Raw genomic sequence first — 17,486 nt, forward strand, 5'->3', positions numbered from 1 at the left:
GCAAATATGTCAGAAATGTAGAGCCATTATTTGTCCATTATGAGAACTGTTTAGTTCTTCCTTTGAATGTAGACAAGACCATTTCCTGTTTATCCACCCAATTTTAAGTGCCCTGCGTCTCATCAGAAGATCACCCTTTTTATTTGCTTTCTTAAGTTTTTAGTCACTTAGGTTTTTCTACTTCGGTTTATGCAGTGTACTTTTTGGCTTTACTTTTTCAGTCACTGATAGACATGTGAGACAATCAGATAATCACTTGAGAGCCATTTCAGAGCCACTGAATCCGATTCTAGGTACAGTATACTGTATACACAATGCTCAAAAAACATCATGTCCAATCGTCCGAGACGACTAAAGTCTATGCAAGGACGAGTAAAACTTTAATGATAATCATCCGATTAGACGACAAAAGTTAACGCTGGCAACTTAAGCAGCACAGGCACACAGGTGCTAAGAGAGCAGGGAACCAGTCTAAAGTAGCTCGTTTCATTTCACGGGAAATGCATTAAGTTTTATTCATTAACACGACAATATAATATATAGATTTAGGCACTGCCTAAAAGCGAAGCTCCCATCTGTTTCTGGGTTGTAGAATTTTCTTATACCATAGCCAGCCTCTTTTGTTTTATTTCTTTACCGGCTAGAACACTGGTCACTAGGTGGTGTGTATGACTGATAATTACTATAACACTGGTACGGTGGCAGGCACGCACAGGACCGAAACCATCAGAAAACAACTTGATGGGTTTCTTTATGTATCCACACTCCATGCCTATGGGGCTCCGCTCGAGGCCCGCGCAGGAGATCCAATATAAAAGTGCAAAAAATATTTTGAGGAAATCATTCAAATTTCCTTGTTTTTGGTTATAATTTGTCGAAGTATGCGTGTGTTTGAGTGTACTGGAAAAGTTCGGCTCAGAGGGTTCCACGTAATGACGTAATTATACCAATTGTCTAAGGGCAACGAGGGTCATCGAGGGACATCGTGTGCCAGCAGTGCAGTTGAAGCGGGCAGGTGTCAAACTTGGAGTTTTTATATCACGATTGGAGCTAATAATCAATGATATCACTGAATAATGTTCCTTATCCATCTATCTATATATCTATATCTATCTATATATATGAGTGATTCCACGCTTATGGGTACTGAAATGGGGACATGAACTTATTTTTAAAAATTCACCTAAAACCATTTCTTTTTTTTACCATCAGGTCACAAAACATGTAATCTTTAATGAATGATATGTTAAAAGATAACTTTAATTTTCTGAGATGTAATAAAAACATATTTATATGCCAAAGTCAGAACGTAACAGAAGCGTTGTGGACATATATATATTCTCAATTTTAACAATGTAGAATTACTTTTTGAAACATAGGAAGGTGATGTTTTAGCAAATATAATTAATAAACATGTGTAGTAGAATAAACATACACATTCTTTCAATAAGATTAACATGGTATAGAGCTAGATTGTAATTAATTTGTAACAGACGCGAGATGGACAATCGTAACAGAAGTAATGTAACAGACATCATTTTGGAACTCATAGGCTTGACTTTGGCATATAAATGTTTTTATTACATCTCAGAAAATTAAAGTTATCTTTTAACATATCATTCATTAAAGATTACATGTTTTGTGACCTGATGGTAAAAAAAGAAATGGTTTTAGGTGAATAAGTTCATGTCCCCATTTCAGTACCCATAAGCGTGGAATCACTCATATATATATATATATATATATATATATATATATATATATATATATATATATATATATATATATATATATAAATTTTTCATTGTGTTTGATGGTTTCATATATTTTGTAATGATATCATTTTTATTTTCTAAATATTTATCAACATACCGCCATTGTGCCATGGGAGCCTGTGATTGGTGGACAGCTGACAAAGGGTGTCTCCCATTGATTTTAAATCGTGACATAAAAATCGTAAACACATACGGGACTCGTTGATTGGCTGTTCACATACTGAAGCCAAGCGGAGATATCTGGCGTCTGTTGCTGTTATCCGAAGAAAACTACAGCTAAAAAAGTTCTACTACCGGATTACTTGGATAATCTTAGTCAGGAAGAAGCAAACGATAGATATACACGGAAATTAGAGTTTATTAGCGGTTATGATCCGTACAAAATTCTTCAAAATGACTGGAGTGACGGTGCAGATTTGTGGCCTAGCGTTAGCATTAGTTACATGTTGGAACATACCTTCTTTTTCCCTGAAAAGTCCCGACACAGAACAGTAGTTTAAAAAAACTACAGAAGCAAGAAAACCTTCTTTGTGTAAAGACTATTTCCCGACATCAACTTTTGGGAACAGAATGTTGTGAAAGCCAAAGCATTTACAGTACTGTCAAAGGGCTCTGACCTAAACTGTGGGCTAGATGGTATCCCCACCCCTCCATGTTTCATCAACCCCAAGGACATCTAGTTAGACAGCTATCTGCACTCTATCATTTATACAGTGATGCTTATTATTGTTAAAACAATATCTGAAGTGTTATTATTTGTAAAATAGTAAAATATATTGCTTTAGGGGCGGCACGGTGGTGTAGTGGTTAGCGCTGTCGCCTCACAGCAAGAAGGTCCGGGTTCGAGCCCCGTGGCTGGCGAGGGCCTTTCTGTGTGGAGTTTGCATGTTCTCCCCGTGTCCGCGTGGGTTTCCTCCGGGTGCTCCGGTTTCCCCCACAGTCCAAAGACATGCAGGTTAGGTTAACTGGTGACTCTAAATTGACCGTAGGTGTGAATGTGAGTGTGAATGGTTGTCTGTGTCTATGTGTCGGCCCTGTGATGACCTGGCGACTTGTCCAGGGTGTACCCCGCCTTTCGCCCGTAGTCAGCTGGGATGGGCTCCGGCTTGCCCGCGACCCTGTAGAGCAGGATAGAGCGGCTAGAGATATTGAGATGAGATATTGCTTTAGACTTTCAAACAATATTGTAAGATTTTATTTTTATCTAATAGTGGCTGGTACAGTAATTACAAACGCTAACAGAATCGGCACATTCCAGTTGTAGCTATAGTCATATAGTAACTATAATCATTCTTGTAATAATAATCATCTCAATAAACGGTTAATGTTCAGTTCCCTTTTCATTTATTCTCTATTCAAAGGCACAGCTGAGTCTCACAGGTTGATCAGTGTGTAACAGACAGTAACACTTTTATCCAAAATAGTTTTTTCTGTCTGAGTCGATTTATTTCCATTTCACATGCGTGCAGCTGTTGTAAAATTCAGTGTGTTTGTACAGAACTCTCTCGAACTGTAGGTTCATTTCTACACTCTGGTTCCACGGTGACATTTTGCACAGGACTGGGTTCCTTTGATAACAGAAACAAAGCTCCAGTATTATTATTATACTCATTCAAAACTCTCCACAGCTTAATCTCATCTCGTCTCATTATCTCTCGCTGCTTTATCCTGTTCTACAGGGTCGCAGGCAAGCTGGAGCCTATCCCAGCTGACTACGGGCGAAAGGCGGGGTACACCCTGGACAAGTCGCCAGGTCATCACAGGGCTGACACAGCTTAATTATTACATTAAATTATTCATTCCTCTGCTATGGCGGCACGGTGGTGTAGTGGTTAGCGCTGTCGCCTCACAGCAAGAAGGTCCTGGGTTCGAGCCCCGGGGCCGGCGAGGGCCTTTCTGTGCGGAGTTTGCATGTTCTCCCCGTGTCCGCGTGGGTTTGCTCCGGTTTCCCCCACAGTCCAAAGACATGCAGGTTAGGTTAACTGGTGACTCTAAATTGACCGTAGGTGTGAATGTGAGTGTGAATGATTGTCTGTGTCTATGTGTCAGCCCTGTGATGACCTGGCGACTTGTCCAGGGTGTACCCCGCCTTTCGCCCGTAGTCAGCTGGGATAGGCTCCAGCTTGCCTGCGACCCTGTAGAAGGATAAAGCGGCTAGAGATAATGAGATGAGACATTCCTCTGCTATTAGAACTTATTTCTTTGTGTGTGCATATATTGGTGTTATAGTTTTGTGGATTTATGATAATTATGCTGCTTCACCTATTAAAAAAAAAAAAATCAACTACATTCTGTCCTCTCCAAAATAAAATGAAGCTCTGGGCAAGTGGAATTGTTTTTCAGGCAAGTATGTTTTGGGTGCTGCTTGCCCATTGGGCAAGTAAGGCTGGGAGATTTTTTTTCGAGGACTGATACAATTCTGTAATTACCTTACAGACCACAGACGAGCATCAGACTCACATCCACAGATAAATGTGGAAACTATTGCTCTCTCTCTCTCTCTCTCTCTCTCTCTCTGAAATATGAAAGAGAGTTAATAACTATTAAAAACTTTTTTCAAAGCAGTGCTTCACCAGCATTTTGGAGTTGTGTGAATTTGCTGCTTTCCTATATTTCTGATTAGGTGTTTTCAACCAAAAAAAAAAAAAAATTGTCTTATTGGCAACAGTTGCCAGCTGATTCTGTTATATGTGAGCGATTCATGACATTCGTCCATAAACAATCCAAACTCTCAGTCCAGGAATTTGGGATTTTTTTTTATTTATTTATTTAGGTCTGATAGAGAACCAAATCCATATTCCTCTTGCACTTTGCATTTGGATGCATCTGGTGGCCGTGGAGCCAATGAGCATCTGAGTGTTTAAATGGCATTCCTTTGCCTTCTTTGAAAGTCTAATAAATGTCTGTTTTTTGCCTAGTTTTAAAGTTATAGGAATGTATATGTTAAGAAGGCTTATTAGGTTTTAAATGATGTTAATGTACACATGTTCCACTCAAACATTTGGCTATACCTACATTACAAAAGTATTTTAAATTCTTCAAAATATATTTGCACGGTCTTGTTTCAATCAGCTTCATGTGGAATCAGCGTCCCATATATGCTTAGGCTGTGTGGGGAAAGTCCTCAGCATGCCCTTAGTTCGAAATGAACGGTAATGTAGTGTTCATTTAATGTTTTCTGTTGAAAATTCCAAATTTGTCTCCGAAGCAACTTTCAGTTGTAAGTTTTAGATCAGAAGTATTCAAACTGTGGATTGTGAGAAATTGCAGGTAGAGTGCGGCTGAACTGGGGGGGGGGGTATTTGTGACCTCTCAATCATTCCAAATTTTGCTTAGGAGTAAAACAGCAGAATACAAAAATGCGCCAAAAAAGTGGTCTTCTTTTGTCCCGAGTAAAAACGGCAGATAAGCCAATCGACACATGAATTCGGAATGATTGACAGTTGTGAAGGTGTTTGGAGCTATCCGCTTGAAAGATGCATTGATTTACTTTCTGTCATAGTAAATGGAGATTTTCTTTTTTTTATTTCATTACGTAAATAAAAGCTAATTATGTATGTCCAACTTCACTATTATTAAATAATACATTATTAAATACAATCAACATCAATTAACTATATATAGGAATTAGGGATGCCGCCAAAATATTCTGATTAGGGAAAAAGCAAGATTAAATATGCTGACAACAAATTGTGGCAGCACCGTGGTGTAGTGGTTAGCGCTGTCGCCTCACAGCAAGAAGGTCCGGGTTCGAGCCCCATGGTCGGCATGTTCTCCCCGTGTCTGCGTGGGTTTCCTCCAGGTGCTCCGGTTTCCCCAAAAGACATGCAGGTTAGGTTAACTGGTGACTCTAAATTGACCGTAGGTGTGAATGTGAGTGTGAATGGTTGTCTGTGTCTATGTGTCAGCCCTGTGGTGACCTGGCGACTTGTCCAGGGTGTACCCCGCCTTTCGCCCGTAGTCAGCTGGGATAGGCTCCAGCTTGCCTGCGACCCTGTAGAAGGATAAAGCGGCTAGAGATAATGGATGGATGGATGTAATTGGACAGTGATTTAAAGCACTGTTTGCTTTGAACTCATGCAATGGTCAGAAACCATTCATGGTTTCACGAAGGACATTAGACTGTTCACTGTATTTACCTCCCCCTTTTGCTGTATTATAAGAGTGGTTTAATTTTAGTTGTATATAGTTTTATTTTCCTGTTAATAAAATGTGTTAAAAATGTGACCGGGGGGTCGGAGTTCTCAAAAAACTGGAAAGTGGGACTCATGGGGGGGAACAATTTTGAATACATCTGCTTTAAATTATCAAAATATGACCTCACAAAGGTGTGTCCAAATTTTTGAACAGTTCTATATTTGTTTGTGAGAGTGAGACAATTTAGGCATGTGTGCCAGTGATCAGTGTTACCAGTGTTGCAGTTTTGTCCCCATCTGCTTTTTGTATGCTTTGGCAACTGATTTAATTTCTCTCCCTTTTACAGGAGCGGTGAGCCCGGGTCCCGTCCCCATTCCTGGCACTCCACTAAGCTGGGTGAGGGCCCTCTGGACTCTGACAGCATGATGCAGATATCTCAGGGTGCCATGGGGGCTCCCTGGCACCAAAGCTACCATGGCAGGTCAGAGAGAAATAGATGTTAAAACAATCTCTAAAAAGAAAAGTAAATGTACATTAGAATGACACTGTTATGGTTTCCATTTCAACAAGTGAACATCTGTCTAGTCCTCAAAGGAATATCATTTTACACACGAAGAGTGAAAATAATACCACCTTGTTTAAAGCTATGCTATTTTATTATCTCTAAACAGGAACCAAATGACTCTCTTTGATGTTGATCCAAGTCCAAAGCAATCATTAATTTAACCAAAACCCATAATGCACATGAAGGATAGTACTACCACTGTCCATTTTTCCAAGAAGATTGCTATGTGATTCCAATAACATCTCAATAACCAGGGCTACTGCATGCTGCTCACCTCGTGAAAAAAAACCATAAAATTCTGTCCTGTATGACCTTCAAGTCTGTTATTTGGCTGTGTAAGAAATCTTAAAAATTACAGTGAAACATATTGAGGTTGATTTACATATATAAACAGAATTTAATAATTCCTTCTAACTCTGCAGTCATATACTCTACATTCTGTATTGTGTTTCTACATTTTTCTTGTTAACTTACGTACATACAAAATTTAGCTTTACTGTTTTTTTTTTTTTAATCACAGTGCCTCCACCACAGACCTGTCAGGTTATGATGCAGGATTTCTGAGGAAAAGTCCAGACCAGTACAGTTCAAGGGGAAGCATGGAGAGCCTAGATCATTCACACCCTGCTTACAGTTCCTGCAATCAGCTGTCTGTCTCCAAATCCTCCAACAGCATTGACCATCTGCACAGCAAACGTGATTCTGCGTATAGTTCCTTCTCTACCAGCTCGAGTATCCCAGAATACCTTGCAGCTGGGCCATCATTCAGCAAGGAGCGGTCTTACTCCATGGACAGTGTTCAACATAGAACTGCAGAGGGCATACATCAGGCAGATATTCGCTATGTCCGCGCTGTCTATGACTCTCAACAAGGCGTGTCTTCAGAGCATGAGGTCCTTTCCGCAGCAATTGTAAAAACTAATGAGAGCAAAGCACAGTCAAGATGTGGAAGCGTACAGGGCAGCATTTGTCACTGTTCCAACAGTACCAGTGGCAGTAGCAGTGGTTGTGGTACAGTCACAGCTCATCGTCACAGTGCGGGACCAGTATGGGGTCAAACACACAATGGCAACTCTTATGAAAACCTGAAGGGGGTACCTTCACCTCCCTTACGTAGTGACAGCTATGCAGCCACCCGGAACCATGAGCGGCCCAGCTCATGGTCCAGTCTTGAGCAGGGTCGGTCTTTGCGGGCTCTTCACAAAGGTTCTTGGCATCACTCCAGTGGCTCTGTGGCATCAGGAAAATCAACATTTGGAATAGAGGGTCAACTTCACACTGTAATTGAAAAGAGTCCTGAGAGTAGCCCAACAATTAAACCCAAGCAAAGCCTTCCACCTTTATCGCAGCCTGGGTCAACCATGTTGCCCACTGGCATCTATCCTGTTCCACTGCCAGAACCCCATTTTGCACAGATACCAACTACAAACCCCAGCTCTAGTAGTGTGTACCCAGCACTTGCCAAGGAGAGCAAACCCATTCCTCAAAAAGAACACTGTGGAGGAGTAGACTCTGGTGTTAGGATGGCAGCAGAAGATGGATACCAAAGCACTGCTTCCTACTCCGGCTCTGTCCAATCACAACCGAAACAACAAAACCAGGTGAAAGATGACCCACAGAGCAAATGTGGCTATTACAGGTCTCATTTCCAAACACAGGGGTCCAAGCCCCCAGTGATGTCTATAGGCCAGGAAAGAAAGGACCCTTACACCCCTGTTCAGCCAAGGCGAGAGAAGCCCAGATACTCACATGGCATGGATATTATGGAACCTTACAGACAACCTAGACAGGAAGAGCTAAGCAGATGTCAAGAACAGAATGTCCATCCACAACCATTTTATTCATCGTGTGACGTTTTACAGGAACATGCTCAACCTCAAGGAAGTGATCAAAGAATCAACACTTCAGGTAGGTTCCACAATGAATCCAGCACCTATCAACAGAGGGACCAAGATCTGGATCATCCCCTCACCCGACTTGAGAATGCCCTAGCAGAGGTCCAGAGATGTGCAAGCCCACAGAGTACTACTAGCCATTGCAGCATCCAAAGTGAACATAGCATGTCCGTAATGGAGAAAATCAGTCACTTTGAGAGACAGCAGACCAAACCACGTAGTCACAGTCATAGCGTCTCCAGTTACAGTTCCTCAGTTTGTCCAAGTCAGGCTACCCATAGTGCCAAGAGGTCTCTGTCTGGGCTGAAAGATCTGCAAAAAGGGTATGTCCCTCGAGGGAGAAATTGGAGTACCAGCCATGAGGAAAATATAGAATCATCACAGGACTTGCAACCTAGGTATGTGAGCACTGATCAAGCTCAGCATAGGAAACCACATGACCTACAACGAAGCAAGAGTTCTTTCCAACTTAATGGGGAACATGGCAAAGACTTTCATAGGAGCAAGAGCACCTTTCATCTTGAGGAAAACAGCAAAGCCATCCAATGGAAAGAAGACCATCAGGACATCTTGGGCACAGTTCCTGACACTACCTTTACTCAAGCCTACAGAGATAGCATCAAAGATGCTCAGTCCAAGGTGCTGAGATCCACTTCATTCCGAAGACGAGACTTGAGCATAAATCCTCCTCCTGTGCCTGTGAAGCACATGTCCCTGGATAGGAAGGCAAACAATATGAGCTCCAAACCCATCACCTCTCCACACACTCCTAAAGAACGGCATGTTATTCCTGTTGAACTACCAGACAAGACCAATGCTCCTGAGCTTCCAAAAGTCCCTCCTGTAGGGCCTCCAGTTATGCGAATATGTGGACGAAAACGACTTACCATGGAACAAAAGAAACTGTCATACTCTGAGCCTGAGAACCTTCATGAGGTTGGTGCGTCTGATCAAGAGTCTGGCCTATTTCAAAGGAAGGCACCACCGCAATTCCAACTTCCTGAGACAAGTGTTGCAGATCGACGAAGGATGTTTGAACTTGTAGCTACTCGTAATGCAGGTACTAAATTGACCACCTCAAGACCTGACTTAAAGCAGATGCAGCAAGATGCTTTGGCCGACTACGTGGAGCGCAAAACTGGTCGACGGATGGATGGACGTCCTCATCGTCCTCATAGTGCCTACATGCAATCAACTTCCTGTTCATCCATGGACTCACAAAGCCGAACCTCCACCACTAGCATGGGCTCTCTTCAGGAGCCAGGACAAGAGAGTGTCTCTGAAGTTAACTGCCAGTCCTTCACTGTTACAGCCAATGTGCAATATCCATTGCACTCCAACAGGAACACCCAAACTCAGGTTCAATCTGAAATTTCTCAGTCTGCCTTTAGACCACAGAGTGCAGAACCACAGAAAGCAGAAAGGCAAGCAAAGAGAACCATTCCAGGTCCAGCCTTGGTTCGCCTCCCCAGTGCCCCTACTAATCATTGCTTGAATGAAGTTTTTGAAAGAGCTGTTCCAGCCAGAGGCTCAGGGAGATCAGCTTCTGCAGAGGACCTCTTGGATCACAATCAAGGTCGTCCTGTTTCTCAACACTTCAGATCAAAATCCTCTCCAGCTGTGGAGAACCACAATCTGGTAATAAACTTGCTTTAAGATCTTAAGACTGTATAACACGTTCTTCTTTTGGTATTAGATAATTTTCAGTTGTACTATTCATCATTATGGACCAAACTTTAGTATTTGAAATCCATGTTATATGGCTGTAAGGTTGAATTGTTTACCTTTGTGACGTGACTTCATATCTTCAAATTTAATTAATAACTCCTGTCTAATTTTAATCACCATCCAAAAAGGGTATCCCATAGTATGGGCTTTCTTATTTGGATGCAGTGGCGCAAGGATCCAAGAACATGGAAAATATGGAATATATATCATTGGCATAATTAATGTGACATTAAAGGCTGCGTTTTGAGGCACAGAACATTGTTCTTCATGCAAATAATTGATATGTGAATGCCAATTGACACTGCATTAAATATAACCCATGTTTTTCATTGTGCTCCAAAATATAATTTTATAATTTCCCCATTACAATAAGTATTAAAAAAAGTATGGAAAAAAAGTTCTTGAAGATAGCAATATTGGTAAATAAACCTTAGATCTGAAATGTTGAACTCAGTCCAAAAAGAGGACAAGATCAAGCCCATATTTCGATATTTCAAATTAATCTAATGAGCTTTGTAGTGAGGAGGTGAAAGAGACATTGTCTCATCCCTCTTTTTTCACAGTTAAGGATGAGGAAGAAACAACTTGGTGCCCACGCCATGAAATATTCAAATCTTTTCACTTCCTGTTTGGTGCCACTAAGCCTGGCGGCAGACATGGCTGTGACAGATGCGCTAAAGTGATAAACATGGTTCCTCTGTGACTACAGGGAGTAGTCATGGGAGATAATTGACAAACTTCCACAAATTCAGGCATAACGCATGGTTAAGGAGCTCCACTTATCTCTGAGAGCAATTACCCAGGACGTAAACATTTTTCACATGACCGTTAGCTATTACAGGGATTGCAAGAGATAGTGAGTTAGAACTTACAGAATTTGGTCTTTATACACGTTTAACACAAGCTCCAAAGACACCAGTGTGTCCGTTCTGATCGTAATGAAATGTTACTCCTTTTATTGCACACATCTTGTAGAAGCCCAACCAGTATTTTTCCATCAAGTCTGTAATATAGTCTTAAGAGTGTGTGTGTATGTGTGTGTATATATTCAAAACGTTCTAAGACAAATGAAAAAAATCTTTATTTATGAAAATAGCAAAGCTGTTTCTCTACATATCCTCCATTTAAGTCTAAACACTTCTACAAGTGATGTTTCCATCGGAGAATTCCTTTTTTGAATTCCTAAAATGAGCCCATCCCTTAGCAAAAAGAAGTTTATTCAAGTGTACTATGAGTATACTTATTTTTTACTAAAACTGCAGAAGTATACTTGAAGTTGACTTTTTATAAACTATATTTTATATACTTAAGAATAGTATAGTGAAGTATACTTGGCTTATACTGAAAAGTATAAATAAAAGTCTAAGACTAAGTACATTAATACTAAGACTTATACTTTAATACTAAAACGTATACTTTAGTATACTTTTCACGTTTTTCTGCCACAAAGTACTAATACTTAGTATATCTTGCTCCAAGTGCATAATAAGGTCAAGTCATTGACTCATGCTTAACATTTAATTTATATATTAATATAATATAATGCTGGAGTTTAAAACTTTCCAGTATATAGTATGTGTGCTCAATTGCATTATCTTTATGTACCTTAAAATCATACACAAAAACAGAAAAACTTTTGACTTGACTTTATTGATCAATTTCTCCAGTAAGGAAGGACTTGATTTCATAGGTCTTTATTTTTGAAATGTTTGAAAATATATCAAACTTGTTTTCAACATTCTGTCTTGTGATTTTGTAAATGCATCACACTCTTGTGTACATACAGTATGAGTAAACTTTAAGAATACATTAAGGAGTATATTTCCAGTATATAAATAGTAAGCTACAAGTAATATGCCAAGCAAACTTAAAGTATAACAAGTAAACTAGTGAAATAACCAACGTTTATAACAGTATACTTAAAGTATACAATAATAAACTAAAAATAGGGACTTGAAGTATGTAACTAAGGGGTGTTGTGGCTCAGTCAACTAAAGCGCCATACCATAAATCTGGGGACCTGGGTTCGATTCCAACCCAAGGTAATTTCCTGATCCCTCTCCTGCTCATTTCCTGTCTCTACACTGTCCTATCCGTTAAAGGTGAAAAAAGCCCCAAAAAAGAAGTATATCGATAAGTGTACTTGTGGTATACTTTAAGCATGCAAGAGGGATATACCAAGTACATTGATAGTATATAGATGAGTGTACTTGTTGTATACTTTAAAGTGTACTTTTGCAAACTTAAAATGAACTTTAAAGTATACTTTTATAAACTTGAAATGTTCCAATTTAGTCCGAAAAAGTATTAAATTTGTATACTTTCTAGTACACTAAAAGTACATGGTCTGTAGTATACTTGCTATACTCATACTGAAGCATACTTAATAAAATGAACTTTAAGTATACTACTTTTTGCTAAGGGATGAGAAGGTCAACAAAGGGAAAAAAAAATTCATGACATGACATGCACGGCAAAACTAAATTTCCTTGTAATGATTAAGCATTTGGATGTTTCTAATATTTCTCATTAACAACAGTTGGCTGGTTAGTAATCGCATAAAGCTTCACTAACTGCTCCTTTAGACCCGGAAGGCTTTTGTAGTTACAGTATAATGGTTAACTTCCTCTGGTCTGATTCATTTTCCTTGTTGCTGTTCACCTCTTCAATTATGTTTTCTTGTTCTTTTAACTTCTAGGATGCCTTGGCTGGAGATCTCAAATTGTTCAGGAGTGTTTCTCAAGAAAACAGGTGTGTGTGTGTGCTTTCATATAAACATGAACAGAACTTGGTCTAGTTCTGTTTTGCTTTGTCTTTTAAATGAGACAATTGGCCCAAATCACTGCCCTTCCACCAACAGTATCACATGAGAAGCGTTGCACTCAAAACACAGAGCTCATAAACACTGTTATTGTTATCTGTACTGTTCCCTATGCCTTTTACTGGCAGTGAAATAAACACAAACAAGCATGGGTGAAACACAGAGAACACCAAAAAAGGGACCTAGAGAACTAGGTTGAAGGGAACACAGAATACAGAAACCACCGTTATGCAAAGCAGCTCAAAAACAGCAATATTTACAAAGGACCATGAACACAGAAGACTGTATATACAATCATAAAATTACAAGAAAACAGGTAAACTACATTAAGGACGGGTGAATGTGATCCTCACGATGATAAGATCTGAGCATTTCTGAGAGGCCCTGAAGAGGAAAGTTCTAAATCTTATCTAACACATTTTATGTCCTGATTCACCTGTAGGCCTTGTTTAGTTGGTTCCTGTGTCCCAGATGTCCATGTGTGATTTTGACCATTAGACTTCCTGTTGTCTGTTTACCTGCTTCCCAACATCATCTATCATATCAGTATTGCTTGTATCTTTAACAGACAGAGTATATTTACCAGTTATTCCATGAATATCCGCTCAGGTACGACTCGATTTCATGGAATAATTGCTTTATTATATCCACATTCACTGGATTTTGAGAAACAGGGCATTTTTAATTTTTGCAAATTCGATAAATAAAAACTTTATACAAAACATCCGACAAAATTATTTCCACTTTGGCAGACTTCTTAAAGACTTACCGATGGCTGCACAAATTGACTTTAGTGTTGTTTTTTTTGTCGGAAGTGCTGTCTTGCGGTCATGCCGAGGTATAGAATAGCCTTAGACATTTATTTGATTCTTCACTGGACATTTCAGTTATGTAATTTTCAAACTCCTCTGAGCTTTTGAACCAGTATAAAAAAAAAAATCAAATTTTAATGCTAAAAATTGAAGAACGTAAACAAACCAGCGAAATGACAGTAACAATTTGTGAAAAATGCGATAATAATAATTCTTGAAAAATAAAAAAAAGATACGTTCTGACCATCAAATACTTTCATTCCATATTTTGTTCCTTTTTTGTATGCAGTACATTAGCACCAAATATCAAGAACAGTAGGCATGGGATATAATATAGATCTATCCATTATAAACCAAGTTGATGCTGATGGGAAATGAAAACTGTTTGTTCGAAAAACAGTGACTTTTATGCCAATCCTAATTTTCCATCTGTCTTGATTAATGTTTCTATCAGCCACTGGGCTTTGCTGTTACTATTTTGGAGCTGATCTTACAGAGTAAAACGATTCTCAGTTGCTTTTCTACGGAATATATAACAGTAGAAATTGAAAATATAAACATGTGTTAATGTGCAAAATTGATATTAGTATAACATCATTATAAACCTTCCTAAATATCGTTGGTTTCGGATGTTGATACAACAGAAAAGCGTTCACCCTATAGGCGGGAGTTCAAATCTCGATGATGCCAGAGCCATCTGTGGCTGGAAGTCCAAGAGAGCAAATTGGCCGTACTCTCTGGTTGGAAGGGACAGCATTACTTTCTTCTCTGTCGATCAGCCAGTCTTGGAAATCTGTATGTCTGGCTCATATGTCTGTGTCATCTGAATGTGTTCTGTTGCCCTATGATGTAGGATGAATTATGGTTCAGAAAGATGTGGTGATTGTTTTCACATGTATTGGAGGCAGCACGCATTAGCCTTCATCCTCCCTGGTTGGTATGGGAGAGCTAATTAGTGAGTAGGAGCTGGCAAATGACCAAATGGGGAGAAAATTGGACAAAAATCCAATGTTCTCTTTATATAATTTGTTGTAAATATTGCATAAGAATCTCTTAACTTGGATTCTTTCATCATGTGGCTTGAGTGATTGGTGCTTTGTTAGCCAAACTTAAATATCAGATACACATGGTATACAGTGTCTTGCAAAAGTATTAATCCCCCTTGGTGTTTGTCCTGTTTTGTTGCATTACAAGCTGGAATTAAAATGGATTTTTGGGGGGTTAGCACCATTTGATTTACACAACATGCCTACCACTTTAAAGGTGTAAATTGTTGTTTTATTATGACACAAACAATAATTAAGATGAAAAAACAAAAATCTGGAGCGTGCGTAGGTATTCGCCCCCTTTGGTATGAAACCCCTAAATAAAAGCTGGTCCAATCAGTTCACTTCATAAGTCATATAATTAGTTGATTAAGAGCCACCTGTGTGCAATTAAAGTGTCACATGATCTGTCACATGATGTCTGTATAAATCAACCTGTTCTGGAAGAACCCTGACTCTGCAACACTACTAAGCAAGCAACATGAAAACCAAAGAGCCTCCAAACAGGTCAGAGACAAAGTTGTGGAAAAGTATAGATCAGGGTTGGGTCATTAAAAAAAATGTCCCAAACTTTGAATATTCCATGGAGCACCATTAAATCCATTATAGCAAAATGGAAAGAATATGGCATCATTACAAACCTGACAAGAGAAGGCCGCCCACCAAAACTCACAGACCGGGTAAGGAGGGCATTAATCAGAGATGCAACAAAGACACCAAAGAGAACACTGAAGGAGCTGCAAAGATCCACAGCGGAGATGGGAGTATCTGTCCGTAGGACCACTTTAAGCCATATACTCCACAGAGCGGGGCTTTATGGAAGAGTGGCCAGAAAAGTCATTGCTTAAGAAAACACATTTGGAGTTTGCCCAACAGCATGTGACAGACTCCCCAAACACATGGATGAAGATTCTCTGATCAAATGAGACTAAAATTGGATCTTTTTGGCCATCATGGGAAATGCCATGTGTGGCGCAAACCCTGAGAACACCATTCCTACAGTGAAACATGGTGGTGGCAGCATCATGCTGTGGGGATGTTTTTCATCTGCAGGGACAGGAAAGCTGGTCAGGACTGAAGGAAAGCTGGATGGCACTAAATACAGGGCAATTCTGGAGGAAAACCTGTTTGAGTCAGCCAGAGGTTTGAGACTGGGACAAAGGTTCACATTCCAGCAGGACAATGACCCTAAACATACTGCTAAATCTACACTGGAGTGGTTTAAAGGGAAACATTTAAATGTCTTGGAATGGCCGAGTCAAAGCCCAGATCTCAATCCAGTTGAGACTCTGTGGCATAACTTGAAGGTTGCTGTACACCAACGCAACCCATCTAACTTGAAGGAGTTGGAGCAGTTTTGCCTTGAGGAATGGGCAAAAATCCCAGTGGCTAGATGTGCTAAGCTGATTGAGACATACCCCAAGAGACTTGCAGCTGTAATTGCAGCAAAAGGTGGCTTTACAAAGTATTGACTTTGGCGGGGTGAATACCTATGTGCACCCCAGATTTCTGCTTTTTCATCTTAATTATTGTTTGTGTCAAAATAAAACAACAATTTGTACCTTTAAAGTTGTAGGCGTGTTGTGTAAATCAAATGGTGCTAACCCCCAAAAAAATCCATTTTAATTCCAGCTTGTAATGCAACAAAACAGGACACACACCAAGGGGGATGAATACTTTTGCAAGTCTCTGTATTGTAAAGATGTCTAAGTCTGCCAGTATGGAATTTTTGTCATATTGCAAACACTTTTTTTTTTTCCCTGTATGTGGAACAGAGCCTCAAGGAGTATGGCACCTGAGCAAAAGTCATCAAGTGAAGTTGGTCTGGAGCAGAGCTGTCTGCTGAACCCAGGTCTGAATCAGTTGAACCCACCTGTGATGAGGAGGGAGCGACAACGCCATTCAGACCGACCCAAATCCCACAGCGCCTCAGGCCTAGCAGCTTCTGTCGGCTTGCCCTGTCCTTTCTCCTCTTCAGAGTGGCACAATACCAGCATGACACAATGCCAACCCAACTTAGATGCCATTACTTTCCCAGGCACTGTCCCTGAAAATCTAACAAGTTCATTGTCAGGAATGGACAATCAAAATTCTGCCAGTGCCAGTAGTTCCAAAGATACTCCAAATGACTCAGAGAAGACAGCCCCTGACCTTTCAACTTCACACCAAGAAGACACAGAGTCACTCGCATCTTTGTCTTTCAACCCACCTCACAGGCCATGCCATTCTGGATTGCCCACTTTTCCCAAAGGCTCCACCTCTCCCATTAGGTCCCTCCACTCTCTACGGATCTCAGAGTCGAGTATGGGCTTTGCTTCACCTGCAACTGTTTCACAGGAGGAGGATGAAGTGTTTTTAACTCCACCCTCTCCACTACTACACCCACTGTCAAGCAGAGAAGGAAACTTCCCTGAGGAACCTCCAGTTCCTTACCCATCAGCCCAGCCTCAAATAAAGGAAGATTCACGTAATGACATCATAGTGTCTCAAGAATCACAAAAGCTGAACAGGTACAAATACAAAAGTACATTATTTACTACTTAGACACAGGTGTTATGTAGGGTTATGTTGTTTTAGTTTACCAAATTCAAAAGTTCAAAGTCGCTTCCCATGCCAGGACCTGATCTTCCCAGGCAGTTTCCTGTCCCAGTACTAACCAGGCCCTTGAGGCGCATCAGACTTCACCGATCTCCATTTCTATAGCCCT

General features: G+C 40.2%; 1 protein-coding gene across 7 annotated transcripts in view; it reads left to right on the forward strand.

Moving 5' to 3' along the window:
- shroom3 (shroom family member 3) overlaps positions 1 to 17,486 on the forward strand; it is a 277,424-nt gene that overhangs the window by 224,629 nt on the left and 35,309 nt on the right. For all 7 annotated transcript variants that reach the window (XM_060935697.1, XM_060935696.1, XM_060935699.1 and 4 more), the window contains 4 exons: positions 6,259 to 6,393; positions 6,998 to 10,010; positions 12,799 to 12,851; positions 16,555 to 17,289. In XM_060935697.1, coding sequence (XP_060791680.1) covers positions 6,259 to 6,393; positions 6,998 to 10,010; positions 12,799 to 12,851; positions 16,555 to 17,289 — 3,936 coding nt within the window. The remainder of the gene's footprint in view (positions 1 to 6,258; positions 6,394 to 6,997; positions 10,011 to 12,798; positions 12,852 to 16,554; positions 17,290 to 17,486) is intronic.

The sequence above is a fragment of the Neoarius graeffei genome, chromosome 12 (genome assembly GCF_027579695.1).
Source record: "Neoarius graeffei isolate fNeoGra1 chromosome 12, fNeoGra1.pri, whole genome shotgun sequence".
NCBI lineage: Eukaryota > Metazoa > Chordata > Actinopteri > Siluriformes > Ariidae > Neoarius > Neoarius graeffei.